This window comes from Ischnura elegans, chromosome 7 (assembly GCF_921293095.1).
Source record: "Ischnura elegans chromosome 7, ioIscEleg1.1, whole genome shotgun sequence".
In the NCBI taxonomy this organism is placed as follows: domain Eukaryota; kingdom Metazoa; phylum Arthropoda; class Insecta; order Odonata; family Coenagrionidae; genus Ischnura; species Ischnura elegans.
The window spans coordinates 46885040-46908202 of NC_060252.1; the positions used below are offsets into that span (position 1 = coordinate 46885040).

Consider the following 23163-nt stretch of genomic DNA (forward strand, 5'->3'; position numbering starts at 1 on the left):
GGCAAAGATGAGGGTGTACAAAACGATTTTCCAGCCAGTACTGATGTATGGAACGGAGAGCCTTATCCTACTAGATAAACACAGGAGTAGATTCCAATGCTGTGAGATGCGATACCTCATACGTGCAGCAGGACGCACTAAAAGAGATCGAGTGCGAAATACAGCCATCAGAGCCCTATTCCAGCAAGACTCAATCACAGAAGAAATGGAAAGGAAAGCACTGGGATGTTATGGACATGTGGTAAGGATGGAGGAGGATAGGAAGCCAAGAGAGGTGATGGAAGCAAGACCGGAGGGAAGGCGAGGAAGAGGACGGCCAAGGCTGGAGTGGGAAGGTTATGTGGAGAGACTGGCAACCCAGCGCGGGCTGAGTATAAACGATGTGAAGCGGCTCGCTCAGAATAGGAGGGAGTTTAGAAAGTGGCTGGTGGAACCCGACGCTTAACAGCACAAGGGGATAAGAGAAAGAAGAAGATGAAAGATTTTTTCAATTATGAAATATGTTAAAATTAGTTAAAAACCCTTTATTTAGCACCCTATTTGCAAACATTTTATCCACTGGTTTTGGACCCCCCCGAACAAAATTCCTGGCTACCCCACTGCTGATGGGGTATATATATAAATATCATGTCAGGTGAGTGCTGACTCTATTTCTATGCATGAAAATAAACGCATTTTCGTATCTTACGTATATCACTGATTTCAGTGGAATTTATCTTTTTTGTTAATTTTGTGTCGTTACACGTCTTTTGCTTTTTGTCTGTTAATTTTAGTTAAGCCTCTATGGTATACATTAGGATTGCTTCAAAATACTGATTATTCCACGTAAAATTTAAATTATATGTTTAAAATTGAAATTAGTAATAATTTTAAATAATTTTTAAAATCAGTTCCAAGTAGTCACATATTTTCTAAGTTTCCTGTCAAGTTTTATGGGAAAGGCGTCTGGAACTGGTCGCAGTGTGAAATTCGGACATAACTTTCCTAGACGTAATCCGTGTTTGATGAGAATGTTTTCAAAAGCAAATATTGCAATTGGTGACGGGGGTTCGATATCAAATTTTCCAAAGAAAAGAACACTGATTGAGTTTACGTAAAAATTAAACTCATGATTTGGCCTTCTACTCCATCCACGGCCCTCGTAGACATTTCCGTCGTCACCTATGTAGAAATTCTCTTCAACTCCGCCATTATGTTCTTGCTCAACCAGATGTTCATATCTGATGGTATCCATGCACTCAGCTTCACTATAGCATCTATCTCCTCGGTTGCTAACGAAGATGCTCTCGATTGGCAGATGATTCCTGTTGTACCCTATGATATTGTAGCCTTTCCATTCACTGTTCGTGACGAGTCTCTGCCTTGGGTGACAGTCGGCTGTCAAGCCAGCGTTGACAGACCAATGTTTTCCGCTACTCACATGGCGATGGAGCGCATCTCCTATGTCAGTTGTGTTCCCACAAAGCTGTCTAATAGAAAGGACTCTGAAATCGGGCGATATCTTCCCCATACCGACTCCCCACTTGACCAAGAAGTTGAATGTGTCTGTGGTGTTAGGAGAGGGTGATTCATCGTTGTAATTGCCGAGGAAGACCACGGTAAGGAAGCTGCAATCGACGCAGCTCACGTTCATAATCGACCGCAGGTCCCAGCCCAGTCCCTCGTACACAAACCCGTCTTCGGCAATGAAGAAATTGTCGACATGCCCATCGTATTTACGAACCGTCATGTTCAATGCGACCATATCGCTGCATTCTTTGTGGCTGAAGCAGCGGCCGCCCTTGCTGGAAACGATAATGTACTCTGCAGGTCTATTTTCCTGTGACCCCTTCACATTACACCGCTGTGCTACGTCGCTGTCAAGTCTGGGAATCATCATGAGTCGTGGCATGGAATTTCGTAGAGGCATCAGTGTCTGATTCAAATCACCGGCCCATCTATCCCAGGTCATAACTTGTAGGTGCAACCTACTGCCCAGGAAATCAATTTGGTCGAGAAATTGTCTAGCCGAGAGTATCGTGTATTTCTCTGATAGTTTTCCTGTGCTCTCCCCATATGTCAAGAGTCTTCTAAAAGCGGACATTGCCAAGTCTGTGGGCAGGTCTTTTTCAAAATTCCCGATGAAGCTGATGGTTATCAATTTACGAGCGATTCCCTCTGCAAACGAGTATGGGTCTATTCTCCATCCCAACCCTTCGTAGACAATACCGTCCATGCCGATATAGAAGCTGTCCGGAACATCACCGTACAGCGAATTTGTCCTGTTTTCTTCTGATATCATTTCCAAAAGGCACTCTTTGCGACTGAAACAACGTTTTCCCACTTCACTGATCACTACGTAGTCTATGGATTCGCTGATCTTTTCGAGTTTTTTGACTGAAGGTCGCGAGCTCCAATGCTCGCGCAATAATAGTGGCAGTGACCCTATGACAGCATGCTCCTCGTCATTAGCAGTTTCCCATGAAATGCTCCAGCGCTCTTCGCTCTGTAGATGGTGACTTAGGGCATCTCCTAAGTATGAGGGCTCGTCATAGATGTGCCGATACGAATAGAGCTGGTACTCTGGAGATATAAACCCGCTATGTATTCCGTGGTTTATTAGAGCCTTGAATCCTCTCATTGCAATCTCATTGGGGATACTATCGCTGTATTTCCCCAAAAACTTGACGGTTATGCATGAATCGTTTAAGATCATAAGTCGTAAATGCGGGGTAGATTCCCAACCTCTACCCTCGTACGCGAAGCCATCGCTGCCGATGTAAAAACTGTGAAGTAGGTCTCCATATATTTTCCTGTGATGTGATTTTTCTATATTCATTATCTTACTGCACTGAGAATAAGTGAAACAGGACACTCCTCCATCTGTAACTATGGCATACTTGATTGGGAAAGTCATATTCTGATATAGATCGTATTTAGATTCCCTACTCCACTGATTCTGATAAATTATCGGAGCAATATTGTTGTGTAGTAATTCGAAGGACGACATTGCGTTGTATTTGTTTTTCCAAGGTGTCCAGTTTTCCATGTAACTTGCGAGTGCATCTCCTAATAGGCCACTGTCATTGTAAATCAGGCGCAAGGAAAGGAGAAAGAACTCCTCATCCAGTTTTCCATTACCTATACCAGTGTTTACGAGGGCTTTTAAAGCATATTTCGCCTGTTCTGGCGGAAGTTCATTTTGATAGTCGCCAAGGAACCGAACGCTGACGAGCTTTTCTAGATTTCCCAACCTCCAGTGGGAGCTAAAGTTCCAGCCACGTCCTTCGTAAACGCTACCATCGTTTCCTATGTAAAAATTCTCCAGAAGGTCCCCGTATCGGCTCAATTTGCTTTTTTGCTCTTCTTTCATCAGTGCGATGCATTCCGAACGGTTATGACACGGACTTCCGCCGTTGCTTACAACTACCAACCTCACAGGATGATCTAACGTTTCCAATTTCCTGGTCACCCTAGAGGCATTCCAGTGTCTTCGGAATACGAATTTCGGCCGTTTTGGTGCCAGATATTCCCAATATGATGAGTAAACCGTGTTGTTTACCCACCCATCCCAATTCTTTAAGCTGCCATGGAAGCTGTTCCCTAAGTATTCGCTTTGGTTGAGAATGTCTCTCATAGAGGCAATCTTGTAGTCTGGGGATAATTTTCCCATCCACACCCCTCCTGTGAGCGCAGCCTCAAAACCGGCTTGAGCCTCTCTCGTTGGAGTGTCGTTGTGGTACTCCCCTAGGAACATGAAAGTGATGGATATGTTCCTCAAACCTCTTAAGAACCAGAACGGAGGATTAGTCCACCCTCGTCCCTCGTAGATTGTTCCGTCATCTCCCACGTAAAAATTTTCCCTGAGGTTGCAATTAGTGTTTGTTGTATTCATGCGAAGAGAGAGTATTTGTCTCCTGCACTCCTTTTTGGCTTGACAACGACTGCCTCCGTCCCTTATCACCACAAACTCAGTTGGCCGACGTTCTCTCATTGATTCTGTAAGTTGACACATGTTGTGATTCTCGTTGGCGAACGGCTCAGAAACAGTGGTATCTGCAATCGAATGAAAAGATATACATCAAGTATATATATCAAGTGTTTAGGCTTCACTTGGTGGAACCACGTGTCTATAGTGCGAAATAAATTTATTTTCAATGTTATTGGTGCTCCACTACTTAATGTAAAGTAGCTGTTCGATTAAGTTTCGGAAAATTAAGGGACTGAGAAAATCGTGATGGCATACGAGCAATGCTAAATCATATGGGGAATTAAGTGGCTTTTGTAGGTATGGGCAAAGAGGTTGATTTTAATTCCTGTTCCGTTTACCAATCATCGATTTAAAAAGTCAGTTATTTCGCCAACAGGACGTCATTATAATATGTATAAATTGTTAAGTAAATAAATATTGAACCCTACGTATTGAATACTTGGATTTTTGGTGAAATATTTAGGGACAAAACAGTTGTTTACCTTGGTTGCAATCGTCTTCTAGGCTGTAGGTGAGCTATTTTCTTCAATTAGGCGAGTGTCATCAATATTGTTCACTACCTCTGTAAGGATATCGAAAACACTCTGTAAGCATGAAAAAAACGTAAGAATTCGTGTTAAACTGGATTGGCATTCGTTTGGAGGTAAGGATCCAAAGGTAAGTGGGAAGGTGAAGGTCCAAGGCGTAGCCTAAATGATCTGCGAGTTCAGAAGTGCCTCGAAGCGACGCGACGTTTGTTTAGTGCTGTCATCTCTTGGATGTAATGTATACGAGAAGCTGAATATCGAGACTTGGAAAGTCGCCCGATATTAAAACGAGCATGGCGTTGAATGTATTCAATTAAGTAACATTATGTGTGTGACTAATGATTTTCATTTTTATTTTAATTCCGAATTGAATTGAGAATAGAATCTGCCTTCCAAAAGGAGATAAAGACGTATTTGTGTTTCTGGTGCAAATATTCACATTTTTAGTATGCGTTTCTACGCAATAACTTCGTCCTTGAATGAACTGAAGTCTCAGTAATGAAGGAAATTTTATTTTTACTTCTAATTATCCTCTGTTTTGACATATGCATTTTGGTGTCGCAGATAGATGCGTTTCCTTATATAACCTAATGAATGATCATTGATTGAGTTTCGTTGCGGTTATTTGTTCCTCTGACGTTTTAAAAGTCAACTGTTATGTATCAGTGAATAATTTTCATTTTATTTTTGAATGGTTGAATTAACGATTAGAAATATCGAAATTCTTCCTGAGCCTTAAATAAGTCGGTGGGAAATATTAAAGGTTTCGCTCAAACGCATTACTACAACTATAGTATTACCATAGGCAGAATGAACAACGAAATAAAATTTTCTACCCACGGATTTGACTATCAAAGCCACTCATTTTCCACTCCGAAATATTAATGCCAACATTCGGAACACTTGGTGGGCAGAAATAAATAATACTGTACTACATTTATCATATGACTACCTTAAATAGCTATAATACGGAGTAATTTTAAATCTACTCGTGCATTATTGATCAGGGCACTTGATTTGACACCTTTCGTCCTTCTTGGCCTTTCCTCTTACGATTTAGACTTGACTAAGGCTGCATGGCGATAAAGGCAGTACAAGGAACAGCAGTCCTAGGGAAGCCTAGCCCCGTCTTGGATTGCCTGGCATTGAACATCCCCATTTTCACACTCTTACAATTAGTTTGGATAATTTAACTTTGAATCCAGTGAGTGTCACAGGTGACGCATCAGATATCTGTTATGAAAGTCATTTGTTTTTCCGAAAAATCATTACTAATAACCACAATACTTGTTAGGGAATGGGTAACCCAAAAATTATGACTAGTCTCTAGGTTTAAGGTGACAAAAAGGATAATTCGAAAAATCGAACTCACGAATTTAGTTTTAGCTTAAAGAAGAAACTTTCAGCGAAAATATTTATCTTGAAAATGTCTATCATTCTAATTCATACCTTTATTGTGTCTGTAAATTTTTACGTGGTGATTCGTGCGTATTTTGACACGATACCGGATGTCATGCTTGTCAACAGGACTTGTTTCATTTTATATCTCCTTTTAACTTACCAGCACCTTGATCGTCAAATGTGATATGTAAATATTTATTTTCCCAAAACTTTGTTATCCTCTGTATATCTTCCAGGTTTTATCTTATTCCTTTCCTGCTCTTCGTTCTCCAACTGTTGAAATACCATCACACCGCTCGCCCATTTTATCAACTTTTAGCTCCGCCTTTCGTGGAAGAATTTGATTAAAGTTAGAGAAATAATTGTACTTATCTTATTTCATTGGTATTCATTTTATCTTTCTGTGAAATATTGAACTACTATTCTTCGAGGGGATGGTTCGTTGTTTGGAATGAAACAGAAGATTTAGTTTTGTTGGTGCAATTGTGGCGCTTTTTAAATGGTGCGACGGCGTAATTGTGTTTCCCATTCATATCCGGTAGCCGAAGAATGATGAAGATAAAATAAAAGGACCGTATAAGTACCGAGGAAGTTCAAAGAGGACTGAGTCAAAAGAGAAGTCTTCTAAAACCAATTAGGAAAAGACGGGGCACCTTAGTTGGCCATATTAGGAAGCATGATGGCCTGATGAAAACAATAGTAGAAGGACAGAAGGGCATGGCACTATCCCGAATAAGTTACGTTGGAATTGTATGTAAAAGGGTAGAAATGCGTCGCTAAGAAAAGGCTAGCGGGTAAGAGAGAGGAAAGGTGAATGCCTCAAACCAATCTTAGGATTGCTGACTCATGATAATGATTTCTACCCTGACTTTGCACCTGCCCTACTGTCGGCGTCAAAATGATGTGCCGCTGTACTTTACAAATTCATATCTAGACTTCAGTGCTTGCCACAAAAATAAATAATACGTCATTTTAAAGGAAATTTTAATTTCAATTCTCATTAATTTTTTATGAAAATTTCAAAAATTTAGACACGCGAGTGCAATAAATGACTCTGCGCAACACTAAATTAGCCGTTTTGTCAACTTCATGACCTTCGCAACTCACCGTAGGGAAAAATACGACGCCTACAACATTCATCTTTCACAATAAGTTGCGAACATTAATTGTAAATGAATAAAATGGCGTTTAAGTATTTTTAGAATGTATACTTTGTTTTAAAATAACAAAAGTGTTTAAACACTACCTAGTCCTACAGTTTACCCCGAAAGAAAAATAAAATTGATAGGAACACCTTTCAATATATTTGCAATTTTTTTACGATCCATAATCTATAAAAATATTGATATTTGTGAATGTTAATAACTACTTTTAATGCCATGTTGCCAAACGGGGCCACGCCGGGCCAGTGCCGGTTACTAGGAAGCTAAGTTTCGCGCGCAAGACGTGGCAACGCAGCACTAGTTCACTCCGGCGTATTTTTTTAATGCCCATATGTAATCTATATTACATACAAGTCATGTTTTTTCGGATCATTGAATTAATTATTAGATATCTTATGGAATTAATATTTCGATACAATTCTTATAGCATAACTAGAAATCTTTACTCAACTTCTCAAATAATTGTAAATAAAGACTAATACGTGACCTATAGAATGTATGCGAAGACTGACATAATTTTATATGCTGTACTGCCTCATTAGTTGTTAATGATTGAAGTGTTCAAAAATTCATTTCTTTTGTTATTAAGTTTTAATGCTATCATCAGGAAGATTATGCTGTATTATGTTAAACATTTCCTGCATTTAAAATGATATCAGACCATTTTAGAGTAGGGGAGACCGGGGCACGTTGGCCATAGGGGCAGGATGGCCCAGTCGAGCTAATTCATACAATAGACACAGAATCGTGCTAGGAATCTATCAGAAGGTTGGTAGCACACTTCCCCTTTCTCCACAACACCATTATGACTGGCGGAGCAGTTTTTGACAAGTTGTAGCGATTAATAGTATTTGCGCGTGATTCAGTAAAATTCTACTCCCAGGTTAAATGTGTGTTATTTAAGTTTTGATCAATTTGGGTCCAATAGTTGAGCACCATAATTAAAGTTCATAGTTTAAGGATAACTTCTGTGTGGCATACAATCTAAATTGCTTCAGTGAGTTTTGTAACGAATAGAATTTATTGTAAACATCTCGATGGGGCAGGTTGGCTCAGCGACGACGGGGCACGTTGGCCACCCCGTCCTATGCATTCCTTCGTCAAAATGGCCTAATTTTGATTAGACGGTCACTTCCATCATCAAATGAGATGACATTCAGGTGTAAATGACTTAATATTATTTCAAATAGGTTACAATGCATGCTTGCCGACAAGAGTGTGGGGAAGTATCTTTTGTTAAGTTTTGCTACATTTTTGGACCAACACATACGTTTATTAGGGCATTTATCGTAGTTTGACATTAGCATTATATGTCATATTACCTGATTTTATCATGTCATACGTTCCTCCTTCTCCAAAGCTAGATTTAAATTTTTCTGGTTAGCATATATGTCACTGTTTATGCAAATATGTCACTGTTTATGCAAATGTGCTTAAACAGTTCATCCGAGAAAAATATAAAAAAGTCGAGTGGACTTACGCATTTGATTGCCTCTTCAGTGGGAAGAATTGGATTACAATTTAAATTGAGCTTGAAAGCTGGATTACCCCTTCCTCACTTACATGGATCATTTTCTGTTACATTTGAGGGTAAGCTTGCATCAATAGTCAACTCCAAAGGTTCCGCTGGGTCTGCGATTAGTCGTCTTTGGGAGCGTTGTGTTGCGTCTGAACTGATTAGACACAAAGACTCAATTAAATTCAAAGAGGCGACTAAAATATAAGCGCAGTGGTGAAGACAGACTTCTATTTGAACGTAACATATTATCACAATGTAACGCACGTCAACTAGAGCTGAAAAAAATAAAATACGCTCGTCCGATATAGAAATATGAAGATTCACTGTACCTAAAGTGTGCCTTTTTCGACGGTCAGCCTGGAGCACAATGTATTTAGTGCACAAATTGCAAGCGTTGTGCTCATTAGACATGTGTGAACAATGAAATCCGCGTACTATTTCACAAAAGCAATAATTGTGCTGATCCTTTATACCTGGACAGTCACAAAAGTTAACTGGTTTGTATTAGCACGCCAGAAATCCTAATAATTTAAAGCTTTCCCGTTGTTTTAGTAAAATGGTTGCATATATTGAAATATATTTCTTGATAACTATTAGTTTTATTTTGATTTCCTAAAATCATACTAGTTCAGCTTATCAAAAAATACATGGGCCAACGTACCCCAGCCGCTGGGCCAACTTGCCCCGATGTAGGGGCAGATTGACCCACCTGTCATATGCCCAGTATTTATTTATTTTTTAAAAGTTATACCTCATATATTCAAGTTTAATTATTTCCATCCAGATTTAGAAGGACTGTTCTACAATTTAGCAATAATTTCATAAAGTTGTAAATTTAAAAATGTAAAAAAATCGGGCCAACGTGCCCCGGTCTCCCTATTTTAAATACCTGCCATTACTGTCCCTGGGTATGGTCGGTTGTGATACTTATCATTCATTTTTACAACTTGGTCCTATGAGCTAACCATTGCGTTCAGATATACAAATTTAATATCCATACCTATAATAATGTAAAAATTACTTAAAGAAACACTCCTTGTCCAGCTTAGTAGCCTACTTGAAGAATTAAGGGTGATGAAATGAAAATTGTCACAACCGTACCCAGCCTCCCCTGCCAACCCGCAAGCCGCCTAAAAAGGGGTGTCAGGGGGTGTTAGGACATCAGCTGTTTACATATGAAAAGCAAATGCTCTAGCAAAATTACGACTAGCATTTATTAAATTCCATTATCGTTCGGAGAAAAAACGAATTCCCCAACCTGTCCGTTCGGCAAACTATCTCTCTTAATTCATCGCTTCTGTCGGACCTGGAAATATAGCGGGGCTCTAAGATGATGATTTCTTTTTTGCTCTTAAAGATGTATATTCTCAATTGCTCAAACAACCTATGTCTTGCGAGGAGCCTCCGAGTCTCTAGCGGCTCTCAGCGTAATTAGCTTAACATCTGGGTTACGCTGTTTGTACGCCCGTAACAGTTTTTAACGAATCGCACAGTTTTCCTTTTTATTTAATTCAGTTCACGGATTTAGTCTTTTTGAACCGTTTCCCATATGCTCATTTTATATTTAAGGTGTGGTTGGACGAGTGCGAAATACCTTTCTTTTACTTTCTCATCCGAAAATCTTCCCAAAATACGCTTCACAAATCCCAAAGAATCATCGAACGAGTGCAACTACCCCGAGTCCAGCCCTTAATTTTTGTTCAAAAACCATGTTTTCAAATTACAATTTCCTCGTAATTTTTTTGGTTAAGTTACCGTTGAATTTTTCGACTAGTACTTCGTAACAGAAATTTAATTGAGACATGTATGTCAATGAGAGACAGGGAAAGATTTGAGATGTAAATTATTTTATTATATGTAAAGAAAGATGGAATCATAATATGTAGAACACAGTTGGAAGGTCAATGGATACGATAGGGCCTTAGGTTGACGGTAGACAAAATTCGTTATGGTAGACAAGACCTTGGGCTTTAATTCAATTATACACTGTTGCACTCCTCTACAATTATAAATGTACCTTTCAACGTTTTTTGTATTAATTTTCATTTAACATATTTTTTATGTGAATAACAATATTTAATTGTGGAAAAGTTCTACCTAATGTGGAAGTTTCCCCCACATTATGCAGAAATGAGCTTCTCCTCTCCATTGTCAACGGCGGTAAGTCGAGGAAGGGTTGAATATTGCGTCATATGACAGATTGACCACTGGAACTAATTTCTGTAAAGATGGAATAATAGTATACTCTATACATCGTGCACTATACAAGCTCACCAAAATCCACTCATCCGCCTGCCTACGAAAGGCGAGATTCCGCAATTACTAGATTTTAGGGAGTTGAATTGGTCGAGTAAAGGACCGGTGTAGATGTGGGGTAACTAGTGGAAATAGATCTTTACTGAAAGCCTACATCTATTACATGCTTTTACGGTTTATTGTCTAATTACAAAATAAATTTGAAAAGTATTTAATTAAACTGATAAATTTCATGAGTGATATATCGAATAGGTGTGTTGCAATGTGATAAATACAAAAGCTGTTTTAGTCAGATGTATCGTGTAACTTATGTATAGAATATATGAATACAACTTGTGCTAGATATATCAGATATCTACAGTAAGAGAGTAGAAATTCACCGACGTAAATGCTAAAATGGTTGTTTGAAGGGAAATATTTTTTTCTAAGTATTTTTTCATAAATTTTCATAAAATGTCTTAAATTACTACTCTAAAATGAATTGAACTACAACTAAAATGAATTGTAAAGCTAATGATGAATCATTTCATTATACCCTTACATATTATTATTCTGATTGCTAGCGTAAGTAATTGCTTGCAAGGAAAAATTTGATTTTGGATTGAAAAAAAATAAGAAATATGCGTAGATTTCAATATTTTCATCAAATAGAGGAAGAATGGAATGTTTGAAGCCCGATCTAGGTAAATTTTATTATCAAGACATAATCATGTATGATCAATGTAAATGATCATTCATAGATTTCCTTCTTTGGAAGTTTTGCACAATTCATTTTTTATAAATATAGCTGGACCTATGTATGCGCACCTGATATGCGTTGTATTAACTGAAGTTACAGTAAAAAAGTGGGTCATGAAATCCAGCTTGGCAACCGAATTAACTACGTCATTGAAAAATAAATTTTTAAGTTTTCTTGCATTAATATATTTCAAGTGTGAGGATTAAATGAATTTTATTGTCGGATTTACTAATTTTTAAGCCAGTTAAATGTCCAATTACGAGTTTTGAGTCAGTCATTAAGAGGTATGACCAAAAATAAACCGGCATTTCTCTCTGCTGTTTTATCGTCAGTGCACAGCACAGTAGGCATATTTTATGAAACTATTGATAGCCCTTTTAACGTCTCTTTAAGCTTTATTCCGTTAGCATAGTGAGGAAATATGCGGACTTCGAAGTCCTCCAATATGAGTTGTGATTGCAGACCTTGTTTCAATAAAATGTTCCGAAACGCATCCACGGCGTGATTCGAGGGATGTTCATCCTCAAACCTTCCGAAGAAGACTACATTGATTGAAGAAGAACCGAGTGAGCTGATTGTATGCATAGGTCTCAAGTACCAGCCTCGCCCTTCGTAAACATTACCATCCTCCCCAATATAGAAGTTATCGGCCACCCGCCATTTATCCAAGCCCCGTTCTTCGTTTTTAACCGCTAAGGTGCACTGGTGAACAGTATAGCAGCGCGTTCCCCAGTTTCTGACAAAGATGTAACGGGTCGGTCCTCGGAACATGTATTGTCTGACGGTGCTAAACGAGCCCCATTCTTCTGTGGGTATTAACCTATTCTGCAGGAGACCGCAGTTTATGGGAACGTACATGTTCTCCCACCTGTGGTCCCAGGCTCTTATGCTGTAGTCGAGGGACTCTCCGAGAAAATTGTGGCTTCTGCAGAGTTGGTTAAGGGAGACTACCCTGTAATCTGGTGATATCTTCCCCATCTCTATACCCCACTTGACCAGCAGTTTAAGGGCCCTGACTGCTCTCACCCTGGGCAATGACGTCTTGAAGTCTCCGATGAACTTCACAACCACAAAGTTGCACTCTGTGCAGTTGGCGCGGAAGAAAGGTCTAGAGTCCCAGCCGAGGCCTTGGTATGCCCGACCATCCTCCCCCACAAAGAAGTTCTCCAAGTCCACTCCATGTCTGGTCATGCTTCGTGCGAAGCGGATTTGTTCCACACAGTCTTCGAAGGAGAAACAGTTATCTCCACCATCCATCATCGTCAAGTACTCTGCAGGCGAGGCTGGTTTGTTCTCTGTGTCGTATCTATCAGCGGCGTGCCAGCGTGACCTGGGTACGAGAACGATGCGTCTGGAAGTAGTGCGGTCCGCGTCGAAGGTCAGATTAGCATTGTCCTGCCATCGGTCCCACTTCGTGATTTCATTGTGTAGCCTTTCCCCCACGGCGGCGGTGCAGTTGCAGACCTGGCGGGAAGAGATGATGCGGTAGCTCGGCGACAATCTGGACGTGGATAGGCCGTAGTTAAGGAGGCGGCGAAAAGCAGCTAGGGCCATATCGTGCGGTAGAGACTCATTGAATGTTCCGAAAAAGCTGACGAAAATAGACTTTTTCTCCGAACTTCCTAATTTAGCATTCGAGTTGATTTCCCATCCAGTGCCTTCGTATGCATTGCCATCATTGCCTATATAAAAGTTATCCGAGATGTGGCCGTACAATCCTATGGTGTTATTTTGTTCTTGTCGAATTTCAGTGATGCAGTCTTCGTATTCGTAGCATCGTGTTCCAGCTTCTCCCACAACAACAAACTCTACTAAATCATTTCGTTTCTCGACTTGTTTGTAAGGCTCCATGGCCTTCCAGTCTTCTCGGAATACTAGAGGCAATAATCCAGAGGCAGCCCGCTGGACATCATCCATCTTGTCTTCTTCAACTGACCAATGTTCGGAGATCTTTACGTATTTGGATAGTCCTTCCCCGAGAAATTGTGTGTTATTGTAAATCTGCCTAAAGGAAAAAAATCGATAATCAGGTGCCACAAACTCAAGATCTACCCCTATTTTGATGAGAGATTTAAAAGCAAGAATCGCTAACTTAGAAGGCTCCGTTTCATTATTTGATCCTAAGAAGTTTACTGTAGCGTAGGATCCTTGGAAATATTTCAAATACGGCAAAGGATGTGCTTCCCAACCCCGACCCTCATAAGCCATACCATCGCTGCCGATATAAATATTATCTGTGACACCTTGATTATTTGGTCCGCCGGTTCTTTCATGAAGATTCATCGCTCGGATGCACTCTTTGGTAGTGTAGCAGGCTGGACCGCTCTCCCTGATTATTAAATTTTGAATAGGAATTTTATTGACGCCCTTCTTTAATCTGCGAGGTCTTTCACTCCATTCGTTATGCTTCATGATTGGCAATACCCCGAAATAATGAAGCTCACTCGTTGTTAATGCGTGTATCGCCGATTTCCATGGCTCCCACTGCTCCACGATACTCGTAAAAGCGTCTCCGAGCAAGGAGGAGTCGTTGTAGATTTGCCTGAGGGATATGAGATTGAAATTCGGGGAGACCCTTCCCACGCTGATTCCAGCCATGACCAGGGATTTAAATGCCTGGATAGCCGGCTCTGGAGGTGACTCTGTTTGGTATTCGCCGAAGAATCGCACGCTTATGTAATTCCTATGAAAACCTCGTATGTACCAGTGGGGTTGAATACCCCAGCCGCGTCCTTCGTACAATCTCCTGTCGTCACCAATGTAAAAGTTTTCCAGAAGATCGTCGTATCGGTTTGCCGATTCCTCCTCTTCCATTTTTAGCTGGAGGACGCAATCTTTTCGGGAGCTACAGCGATAGCCTCCGTTGCTGATAAGGATGTACTCCACCGTTCTAAGTGTGTGATTGATTTCCTTTATGGGTTTGAAAGTACTCCATTGTTTTCTGGTTACAAACTTTAGCGCGCGAGGCTCACTATATTCCCACATGGATGCCAGGAAAGAGTCGTTTGCCCATCTGCTCCACTCTTCTATTTTGCGCTGCAACCCATCTCCTGCGTATCGACCCTGCTTCAAGATTGTTCTCATGGTGGTTATTCTGTAATCCAGAGATAGCTTACCAATCCTCAAGCCTGCGGCGATGATTTCTTCGAAGGAATCTATGGCCTCCGGTGATGGAACGTGTGACTGGTGAGATCCCAGAAACTTCACCGTTATTGACGTGTTTCTCAGTCCATTGAGGTACCAGTAAGAGGACACGTCCCAACCACGGCCATCGATTACTGTTCCGTCGCCTCCTATGTAAAAATTATCTTTCAGAGCGCACTCTTTTTCCTGTGTAGGCATTTTCTCTGAATGCACAAGGTCGAAGCACTCTTTCTTAGTTGAGCAACTTCCTCCGCCATCTCTGACCACAACAATCTTTGCTGCTGCCGTTGTGCGTATAGTATGTTGGTTTCCGCCCTCCCAATTGTACCTTGGTAGGATTGGGATGTGCGCCTGGTGAACTGGGAAGAAAGAAGATCGAGTACCGGATTATGTTCACAACCTAAGGCTATAGGTCGAAAATAGAGCCGTCGTATAAGCTAACATTTGTGGAAAATGAAATATAATTGGTTCTCAGAAGAAAATCATCAAGGAAACGCAGCGTGTTTTCAGGATTTATTTGATGATAAGTTTCGTAAATTAAGAACAGACTTCCTATGTAACGGTTTCGATGCAATTCGTGTCATCGTTAGATCAGACTTCAGTGCCAGAATTAACGCAAACAATGTCAAAACCGGTATTATGAAACTTTTTTGGCCATAAATTTGCAGCCTGTTTCTTGAATATCTTACGGATACGTCTTTTTTGGGCAGGATTATAGAAATAATCAAACGAAGCGATGCTACAGAATATTTCTTGCCATACCTTTTAAATTAATGATACAATTGGTTGATTTGCCAATTTAAAAGTGAGGAGCAAAGTCCTAGAAACTATGAAAAACATAAATTTTTAATCATTAATCGACGAAAGTGTTTACATTTTCTTGTGAATGCCCTGGAATTTGAGAAAGACGAATTTCCGTTATATCAGCTGCTATTTTCACGTGCTATTGTGATACGATTCAGGTAGGAACACTGCAGCTACGAAATTTGTAACACAGAATTAATGTATGTATTTCATTGCATATATGAAACAAATTATTTGATATAGATAGTGGGTTATATCGGTAAACTTCTCTTGGTATTATTGTATAACTGGTAATATTATCGGAGGTATAGTATTAAAACGAAATTTATTAGTAGTTATGTAAATGGATGCAATCGCCAGAGGAAAAATCTCTCCTTGCATTTGTCATTTGATGTGAGTACGAATAAAGAGAGAAGACCCTTTTCAAAAGTGTAAATTCATACGTACGTGAATAAAATAAATGCGAGTGCGGTGAATGGGTTTGTTCTAGCCAAAAATTCCCCAATAATCAATTTCTATTTCTCTCTTCATCTCGGCCTGTCAATGATCTCCCTTTATCTCATCTTAATTACTGTTTTTATCCTTCCCTTTCTGCACAGCCTTCATCCTTTGTTACTGTTTTCAACTTCTATTCCCCCGATTGTGTCATCCTTTAAGTTCTTCTGACTCCTGCTATTAGAACTTTCTCACCCTTTCTAAATGTCCCCGGTACCTCCTACTTTTCCCATCGATCGTCATTGCTTCATTTCGCATCGGTTTTCTTGTATACCTTCCAACACTTTCACCGAGTTCTCATCTATGTAATTCCTTAACGTCACCGCTAAAGTACACTACAGTGTTTAACTACAGGTGGAGCTCATAAACAGACCTATCCAGAGTCCTCTATATTGCCATATAATAACTTATGAGAGAGTAGTGTTGAGAGAGCAATCTAGACGACTCTGGACCTATCTCTCGGCTGTTTTTGAACACGGTTATTAAATCGGGGGCTCTCAATGATGCATTATTCCTTCTCGAGCGGCGTAATTTTAGCTCTTATTTTTTGCTTAGCTTCTTGGGATATTCTCGTTTAGTGAAACTCATCGGAGTGATATTTTTCGGAATAGCGTATTTTGACACGATACCAGTTAGTATGCTTGTCAACAGGATTTCATTTCATGTCTTCTTTTACCTTATCGGCCTTTCTATCGTCCCAAATGTGATGCGTAAATATTTATTTTGTCAAAACTTCGTTACCCTCTATTTATCTTCAAGGTTTTCTGTTATTTATTACTCTGCAACGTCTTATTTTTTTCCTTGCCTACTGGGCTGTCCCAGTTTTGTTAAACTCATCGGAAGATATTAGTGATGTATTTTTTATCTTCTACGTGTTGAAATAATTGGGAAATTTAAAATCGAATAATTCATTTGCTTGTAATTAAGTTTTGTTTACATTTTCGATCACCTAAATGGCTTTTGCTGAAATTAGCAGTCACTAATTCAAAATTGGTAACGTTGTAGACATTATTCGATTATTCAATTGCTTCTATCGTGAGATGGTTCAAATTAATAGCCAGGTAATTGAAACCATAACTTACGCTCGTAGCAGCTCTCTTTCTCTTGATCCTCTGTATATCCATCTTCAGCTGAATGGCTTGCTTTGGAATTAGTACTGCTTGCCCCATCTGGAATTTAATATGATCGAAAGTCGTTGTTAAAAAGTTGTTGTCGTCCAGGGATAAATACAATGGCGCAAGCGTTGATGCATTCAATACCGTTTTCTCCGGTGGGACTATCCTTTCTAATTTGTTCATGCGTACCCTATTTTTGAAAAAGAAGTTCGCTAAAGAAACGATCGGATGGGATTCAACGGAATATTATTTTGGTATCATTAATTGTATTTACTCTAAAAAATGTGAAAAATATATATCATGAAGAATATTTTGCTTTTACCCCTCTAGCATTTAGTTTAAAAAAATAGGCTACCATAATTATAAATAAATATCCTTTGACAGTAAAAGTAACTTACACCATGATTTTTTATATGTTTTTATTTATACATTGCTTTTTCAACCCAGGCCTTTCTTTATATCGAGTACTCCATGAATTTTCTTTAGATTCTGAAGAGAAAAGTTGGTTAATTTGACAAGGATCGCGTTGGTTAAGTGGTACCTCTACAGATTTTACTTTGGAATGCTGTGGATGGCAACAGAGGAGTGGTAGATCTTTTATTTGATGCTAAAACCAACTTGGGAGTCACGTACCAAAGAAGCTCCAAATGATTATGCAACATGTAGAGTGCTTATATTTTGGTTCCCATAGAAAGTTCATATTATTTGTAGGCTGTCTGCTTTGCAGTATATATCATCTTGAGATTAATATTTTTGTGACGGATATTGAACTTACCTGCGTATTTATTCTGCAGTCCGTCTTCCAATTCGTGAAGCGTATTTTCATCTACGTCGGTTATTTGTTCTCGTGGTGCCGGCAGTCCACTATCGGCTGGGCAACAAGTTAGAAGTAGTAGTGGCAAAATTATTGCGCAGTATGGAATATAAATTCTTTTTAAGATGGTAGTCATCATATTAGGGCTCATTCATCGGGCACTGTATTCTTTTTATGTTTTCTCCTCCGTTATTGCTTGTAACTTAAGGCAAATCTTCCCGAAACCTGTAATGGTGAGTTCAGTAATTAGAATAACTGTTATTTCTCTCGTACATCGATGTTAATGGACATTTTTTTCCATGTTAATCTACCTTAATCTGTCGAAACATTGTAATATAATTTGTTTTTGAAATCCAGATACTGTCACCTTTATAATGAGAAATTATATCACTTCTGTTCCAAACCTGTTGACAAAAATATAATTAGATTCGTAATATAATTTTAGGCTAAAATGGTTCCTTACTAAGCTTCTAGTCTTTAATTCAAATTACTATTTGGAGGAGAGCAAATCAAGAAGTACTGAGTGTATGGGAAGAGTGTTGTCTTGATTATGCAACTTCATGGAGCATTGGCGCCTTTATAGCATTCAGTGGAGAGCAAGGCAGTTGATTTTAAAATGTTTTTTCTTTTTGTTTCAAGGGGAGAAAACGAAGCGCTCTTTAATTGCTTTGCATTATTCAGTGAGGAAATTACCAGTGTTTTGCTGTAGTTTTTTTTTTGCTGTGTTTTGCTAGTAGTTTAGAATGCCGTTACATCTTTATTTGTTTCTTCCTTAGAAACTGGTCATATTGCTAGATCTAGAGCGATTTAACTCCAAATTCGAGGCGTTCGAATGAAGTGAGTTATCAAAACGGCACGCTAAACATCAATTTTATGTTGTCTGCTTCATCACTAAAAAATTTATTTTCCCCAAGTACTTATGATGAAGGATGGCAATAGAAATTTAATTTAGGCAGATTAGTCAAACAATTTCAACCGAAGTCTTAAAACTATTAAAAATAGATTTTAGTACGCACGCATTTTTTGGCTAAAATGGGTATAGTTTTTTTTAATCCTGGACACGGCTCAGATTGAGTGGAAGTGACAGCCAATGTGATATAATGAAGAGCAGTGGCGTGACTAGAAATATGCCTTGGGATTGCCTGGGGTGGCGACTCCTCCCCTCCCTAAGGCAAAATCTGGTACAATATTTGAAAAATGACATGCCTGTAAATACATTTGACATCATTTTGGCGACAAAAATTGAACTTTAAGCAAATGCAGCTATTACCTGTCAAAACTAGACAATAGTTTTAAATATTTTTTTATTTCTCTGAGGCTTTGTGGGAGGGGATCTATCCCCTCATCCCCCCCTATTTACGCCACTGGTGGAGAGGACTACGAAGCATTTACATTTATTCTAACTATACCTTTGATGCCGCAATTAACTTTAAAAATATGTAAATCAGCTAAAAAAATTTACAAAAAATTACTATCTTTTCGATTCACCAGATTTGAGAACGTCGTGAAGAAAGAGCGTGAGCTGTGTTTCTCATGATCCACCTTTTCGGAATCCGTGCTGACAGTCATGGAGGAAGTTACGACTGTCCAAGAAAGTTATGATATTGCTAACGACGATATGCTCAAGGATCTTGCCTATAATCGACCTCAATGAAATTTGACGATAGTTGCCTGGGTCATCTTTCCCTTTTTGAATGTCGGGTTAGCGCTTGCAATTTTCACTCAGTGGTTGTGATACATACGGTTAAAACTTGAAAATCCGTGATTCATCATTAGTGCTTCCCGATTTTTCTCTGCTGACGATGTGTTGTTTAAGCTAATTATGAGGAATCTTAAAAATAAATCACTGTTTCACAGCAGCTTAGAAAGTGAAATTTAAGTTTAGAGCCGCCAGAGATATTTATCTTCTCAACGAGGGGTATTTCATGTATACCTCTCTTCCTACTGAACTAAGCTTGTTGTATAAATAACATAAAAACGCCCTAAGACCGTAAAGGGTAAGGATTGAGATATATTTTAGGGCATCCATTAATTACGTGGGGCGTTTAGGGGAAGGGGGTCCGGCCGATTCTCACTCAAACTTACGTGAGGGAGACGGGGGTCCTGGCAAGTATGACGTAGTTTATTTCATCAAGAAACAGTGTAAAATTGCGAGAAAATTGGGTTGAGTTGAGCAAAACGTGTTCCTCTGTAAAAATACATATGACTAAATTCTACACAATAATATTTAACGCCACAAAGTAGCACGGTAGGTCTTCAATTGTTTGTTTCCAGCTAGTCAAAAGGTGGGTAGACACTTATGAGATACACTTGTGGCATGATTTCAACATGTTTAATTTCCATCAAACAAATTGTTTTCCATTTGATGATTCCATCGCAGTGAATCATAGATTAAGGTATTTACACTGAAAATATGCACTTTGAGCAACAAAAATATCACATAAGATTAGAGAGAGGACGAGGGGGTCGAATCAAATCTCATGATATCTCACTAAGGGAAAAGAGGGGGTCCAAAATCGCCAAAATCCACCGCACGTAATTAATGGACGTCCCCTTATCCCTTTCTCACATTTGAACTCCCCTTTTATTCTAATATTGTACGAAAAGCACTTATTCTAGGACTGCAAAGTGTACAAATATTTTAAGTATATGAAGTAAGCTAAAAGCTCGATGGAAGACGCATGGAATATGCATTAATAATATTCGTCCGCTGGGAGCGGGCAGAAAGCGGGAACGGTCCACTCTTAATACCCCCACGCCGCGCCGTGACGCTGTTGAGAATAGGTTGCCTAGTTTTTGTCTCCAGCGCGCTCTAAATAGTCAATTTATGGCTAAATGGTCACAGACACGATAAAAAAGAGATGCAATATACGATCGTAAGGGCCGTAACTCGTGATATCTGTTGGGAATGATGATAAAGTCATGTATCTTTAGATTTTCACACTCCTACCCATAAAATTTCACGGTGCGAGGGTCAAGGGTTGTGCGAGTGTCAATTTTTTTTGGACATAATTTTTGACATTTTTTTTAAGGAAGAGATTTACCCGAAATAAATCGATATTTTAGACATCTCACCACTGGCTTACCAGCTAGACGTCATTAATCACACACGAAACCTTTAAGCAGGGAGAGAAAAGTATTATAGGTCAAAATATCACTTACCTCAATGATTAATCCCACAGGGAGATTGTAAAGCTCTGGTGCGGTTCCTCTGAGATGAAAGAGATGGGTTTGTCTCTGACTTGATGCGACGACGGGTTATCTACTTGTGACGAGAGAAGTCACCCAAGTCTTCTTTGAATGTTGTTATCAATTTCCCCCACTAGCGGAGATCGAGTTCAAGGACACGAGAGCTATATGTTTTGATTCACTTTTGACATGCGAGCCATAGCGCTTCATTCCATCGAAGGATGCTGAAGTGATTTGGTAGGCCAATATTTAAGCCTAAATCGCGTTCTATATATTGTTTTTGACGGTGGGCGTGGTATCCTAGTTGGTGGAGCGCTTGGCTAAAGTAACCATATAAAGTCATTGAATCCAATATGTTATACTTTCTACTACTTTGTGGAAACATAATGTTTTCATTCGGATTTAAGTATAGTATGAATCAGTGTAGTTGCTATTTTGCCTTATTCGTAAGTTTTATTCTAATTCAGCGGTTATCTTATCTTTAAATATTTATATTTGATATTTGGAGATTTCTAAGTATTTGATGGATTATTATTTGGTAAACTATTGAGTTTGCAAAATTTGGTATGAATTTTCAAATTTTTCTATCGATTATTGTCTCTGTTTTTCTAATTTCGACTTTATTTTTACTAGATAATTACATTAGAGGAACTATTTGATGATTTTTTTCCATCATTATTTTAATATGCACTCTCTACAAGGTTTTAGTCGGGGAACTAAATTTTTTAGGAAGTTTTTCACATTACACAGTCCTTGGCTGTGGTTTATTTCGCATTATTTACTACGAGAAATTATTTCTAAATCGGGAATCGAACCACGGCTCTTTCCAAGAACCAATCCTTGATGGACCACGAGGTTCTAACGAGGCACCGTGAACCTCGGTAAAAATACCCTGGTAATTAATTAAAGGAACTGGATTCTGCGCGGAGACCCGGAAAGCCAAAGGTCCCTCGTCTAAATTCCGATCCAGGTGATTTTCTCCCCGCGAAAATTAATATAGGTATACAGTTCTTACTTAATAATAATAATTGCCTTTATTTTCATGTAAAACTTGGTCCTTATAAGCCATAAGGCTTGTAAAAAGGATACATTTATCCTACATAGTGGCACATTGAAAGCATAAAATTTATATTGCATTTGAAGTTTTAACTTCATAAGCAATAAAACACAACAATACCATGACACAAAACGTTTTAGGAACTTCGAAACCAAAATAGCATAATGTATATTTTTTAATTAAACTTACTTTGAATTAAAATGTCACTTAATTAAACTGTTAGTGACGGCGAAGAAATTTATTTAAATTTAATGGTAAATTATTGATTTAGCAATTAATACATGTATTTCTGTTACATCATAAATCTTATGCATTCCTATAGCCCCCAGTATCCTCCATCTGTTGAAGATGTCATTTGTTGGGCCCTGAGACCATTAAGATGTTATCGCTTAAGCGATCGATAATCGCCGTCATTAGCTATAAATTTTTAGCAATTATAGCTCTGTCGTTTTAAGTCTTATCTCTCTTTCTTTTGTTCCGAGGTAATTGCCTTTTTGAATTGCAAATGAGACAAATCGATGAATTTCCCTCTCAGTTGCACACATCTCCCTTTAAGCTCTCTTAAAGACATAGTTTCGAGTGAATTGCAGAGCAAAAATTATTATTATAATTTTTACCCCTAACTGCACGAATTTCTAATTACGTGCTAAAAACATTTTTTTCTTTATAAAATATAAAAAGACACGCTTTATATACTACATTTAAAAAATTTTCTGCTATATTTTAATTTTTAAGGAAACTTTTTCATATGCATCTCGTACAGTGGCGCAGCGAGGGGGATAAAGCCCCACTCCGAGCTCAGAAATTTTTTAAAGTTAAACCCATTTTACTTAATTGCAATTAATATTACTCATTGACTTTTGTAAGGATTTATAATATATCCCTCATAAAGTCGTAAAACTCACTATTTATCCTAATTTTTTCTGGGGAGGGCCCCCGCACCTCCCGCTTACCCTGGCGGGTATGCTAT

The 23163-nt window shown here is 38.8% G+C and overlaps 2 protein-coding genes across 6 annotated transcripts in view; one reads left to right on the forward strand and one right to left on the reverse strand.

The window, feature by feature from the left end:
* LOC124162275 overlaps positions 1 to 23163 on the forward strand; it is a 452031-nt gene that overhangs the window by 72593 nt on the left and 356275 nt on the right. The window lies entirely within an intron of this gene.
* LOC124162273 lies at positions 509 to 21199 on the reverse strand. Of its 3 annotated transcripts, none has more exons than XM_046538749.1 (5): positions 21110 to 21199; positions 18259 to 18351; positions 17909 to 18172; positions 17101 to 17187; positions 509 to 4035 (listed from the first exon to the last, which is right to left on the reverse strand). In XM_046538749.1, the coding sequence occupies exons 3-5, from the start codon at positions 18096 to 18098 to the stop codon at positions 887 to 889; spliced, it is 3426 nt and encodes a 1141-aa protein (XP_046394705.1). In that variant the 5' UTR covers positions 18099 to 18172; positions 18259 to 18351; positions 21110 to 21199; the 3' UTR covers positions 509 to 886. The 3 variants fall into 3 exon arrangements, with proteins under 3 accessions (XP_046394705.1, XP_046394704.1, XP_046394706.1); XM_046538748.1 differs by lacking the exon at positions 509 to 4035 and adding an exon at positions 10532 to 15078; XM_046538750.1 differs by lacking the exons at positions 509 to 4035; positions 18259 to 18351 and adding an exon at positions 10532 to 15078.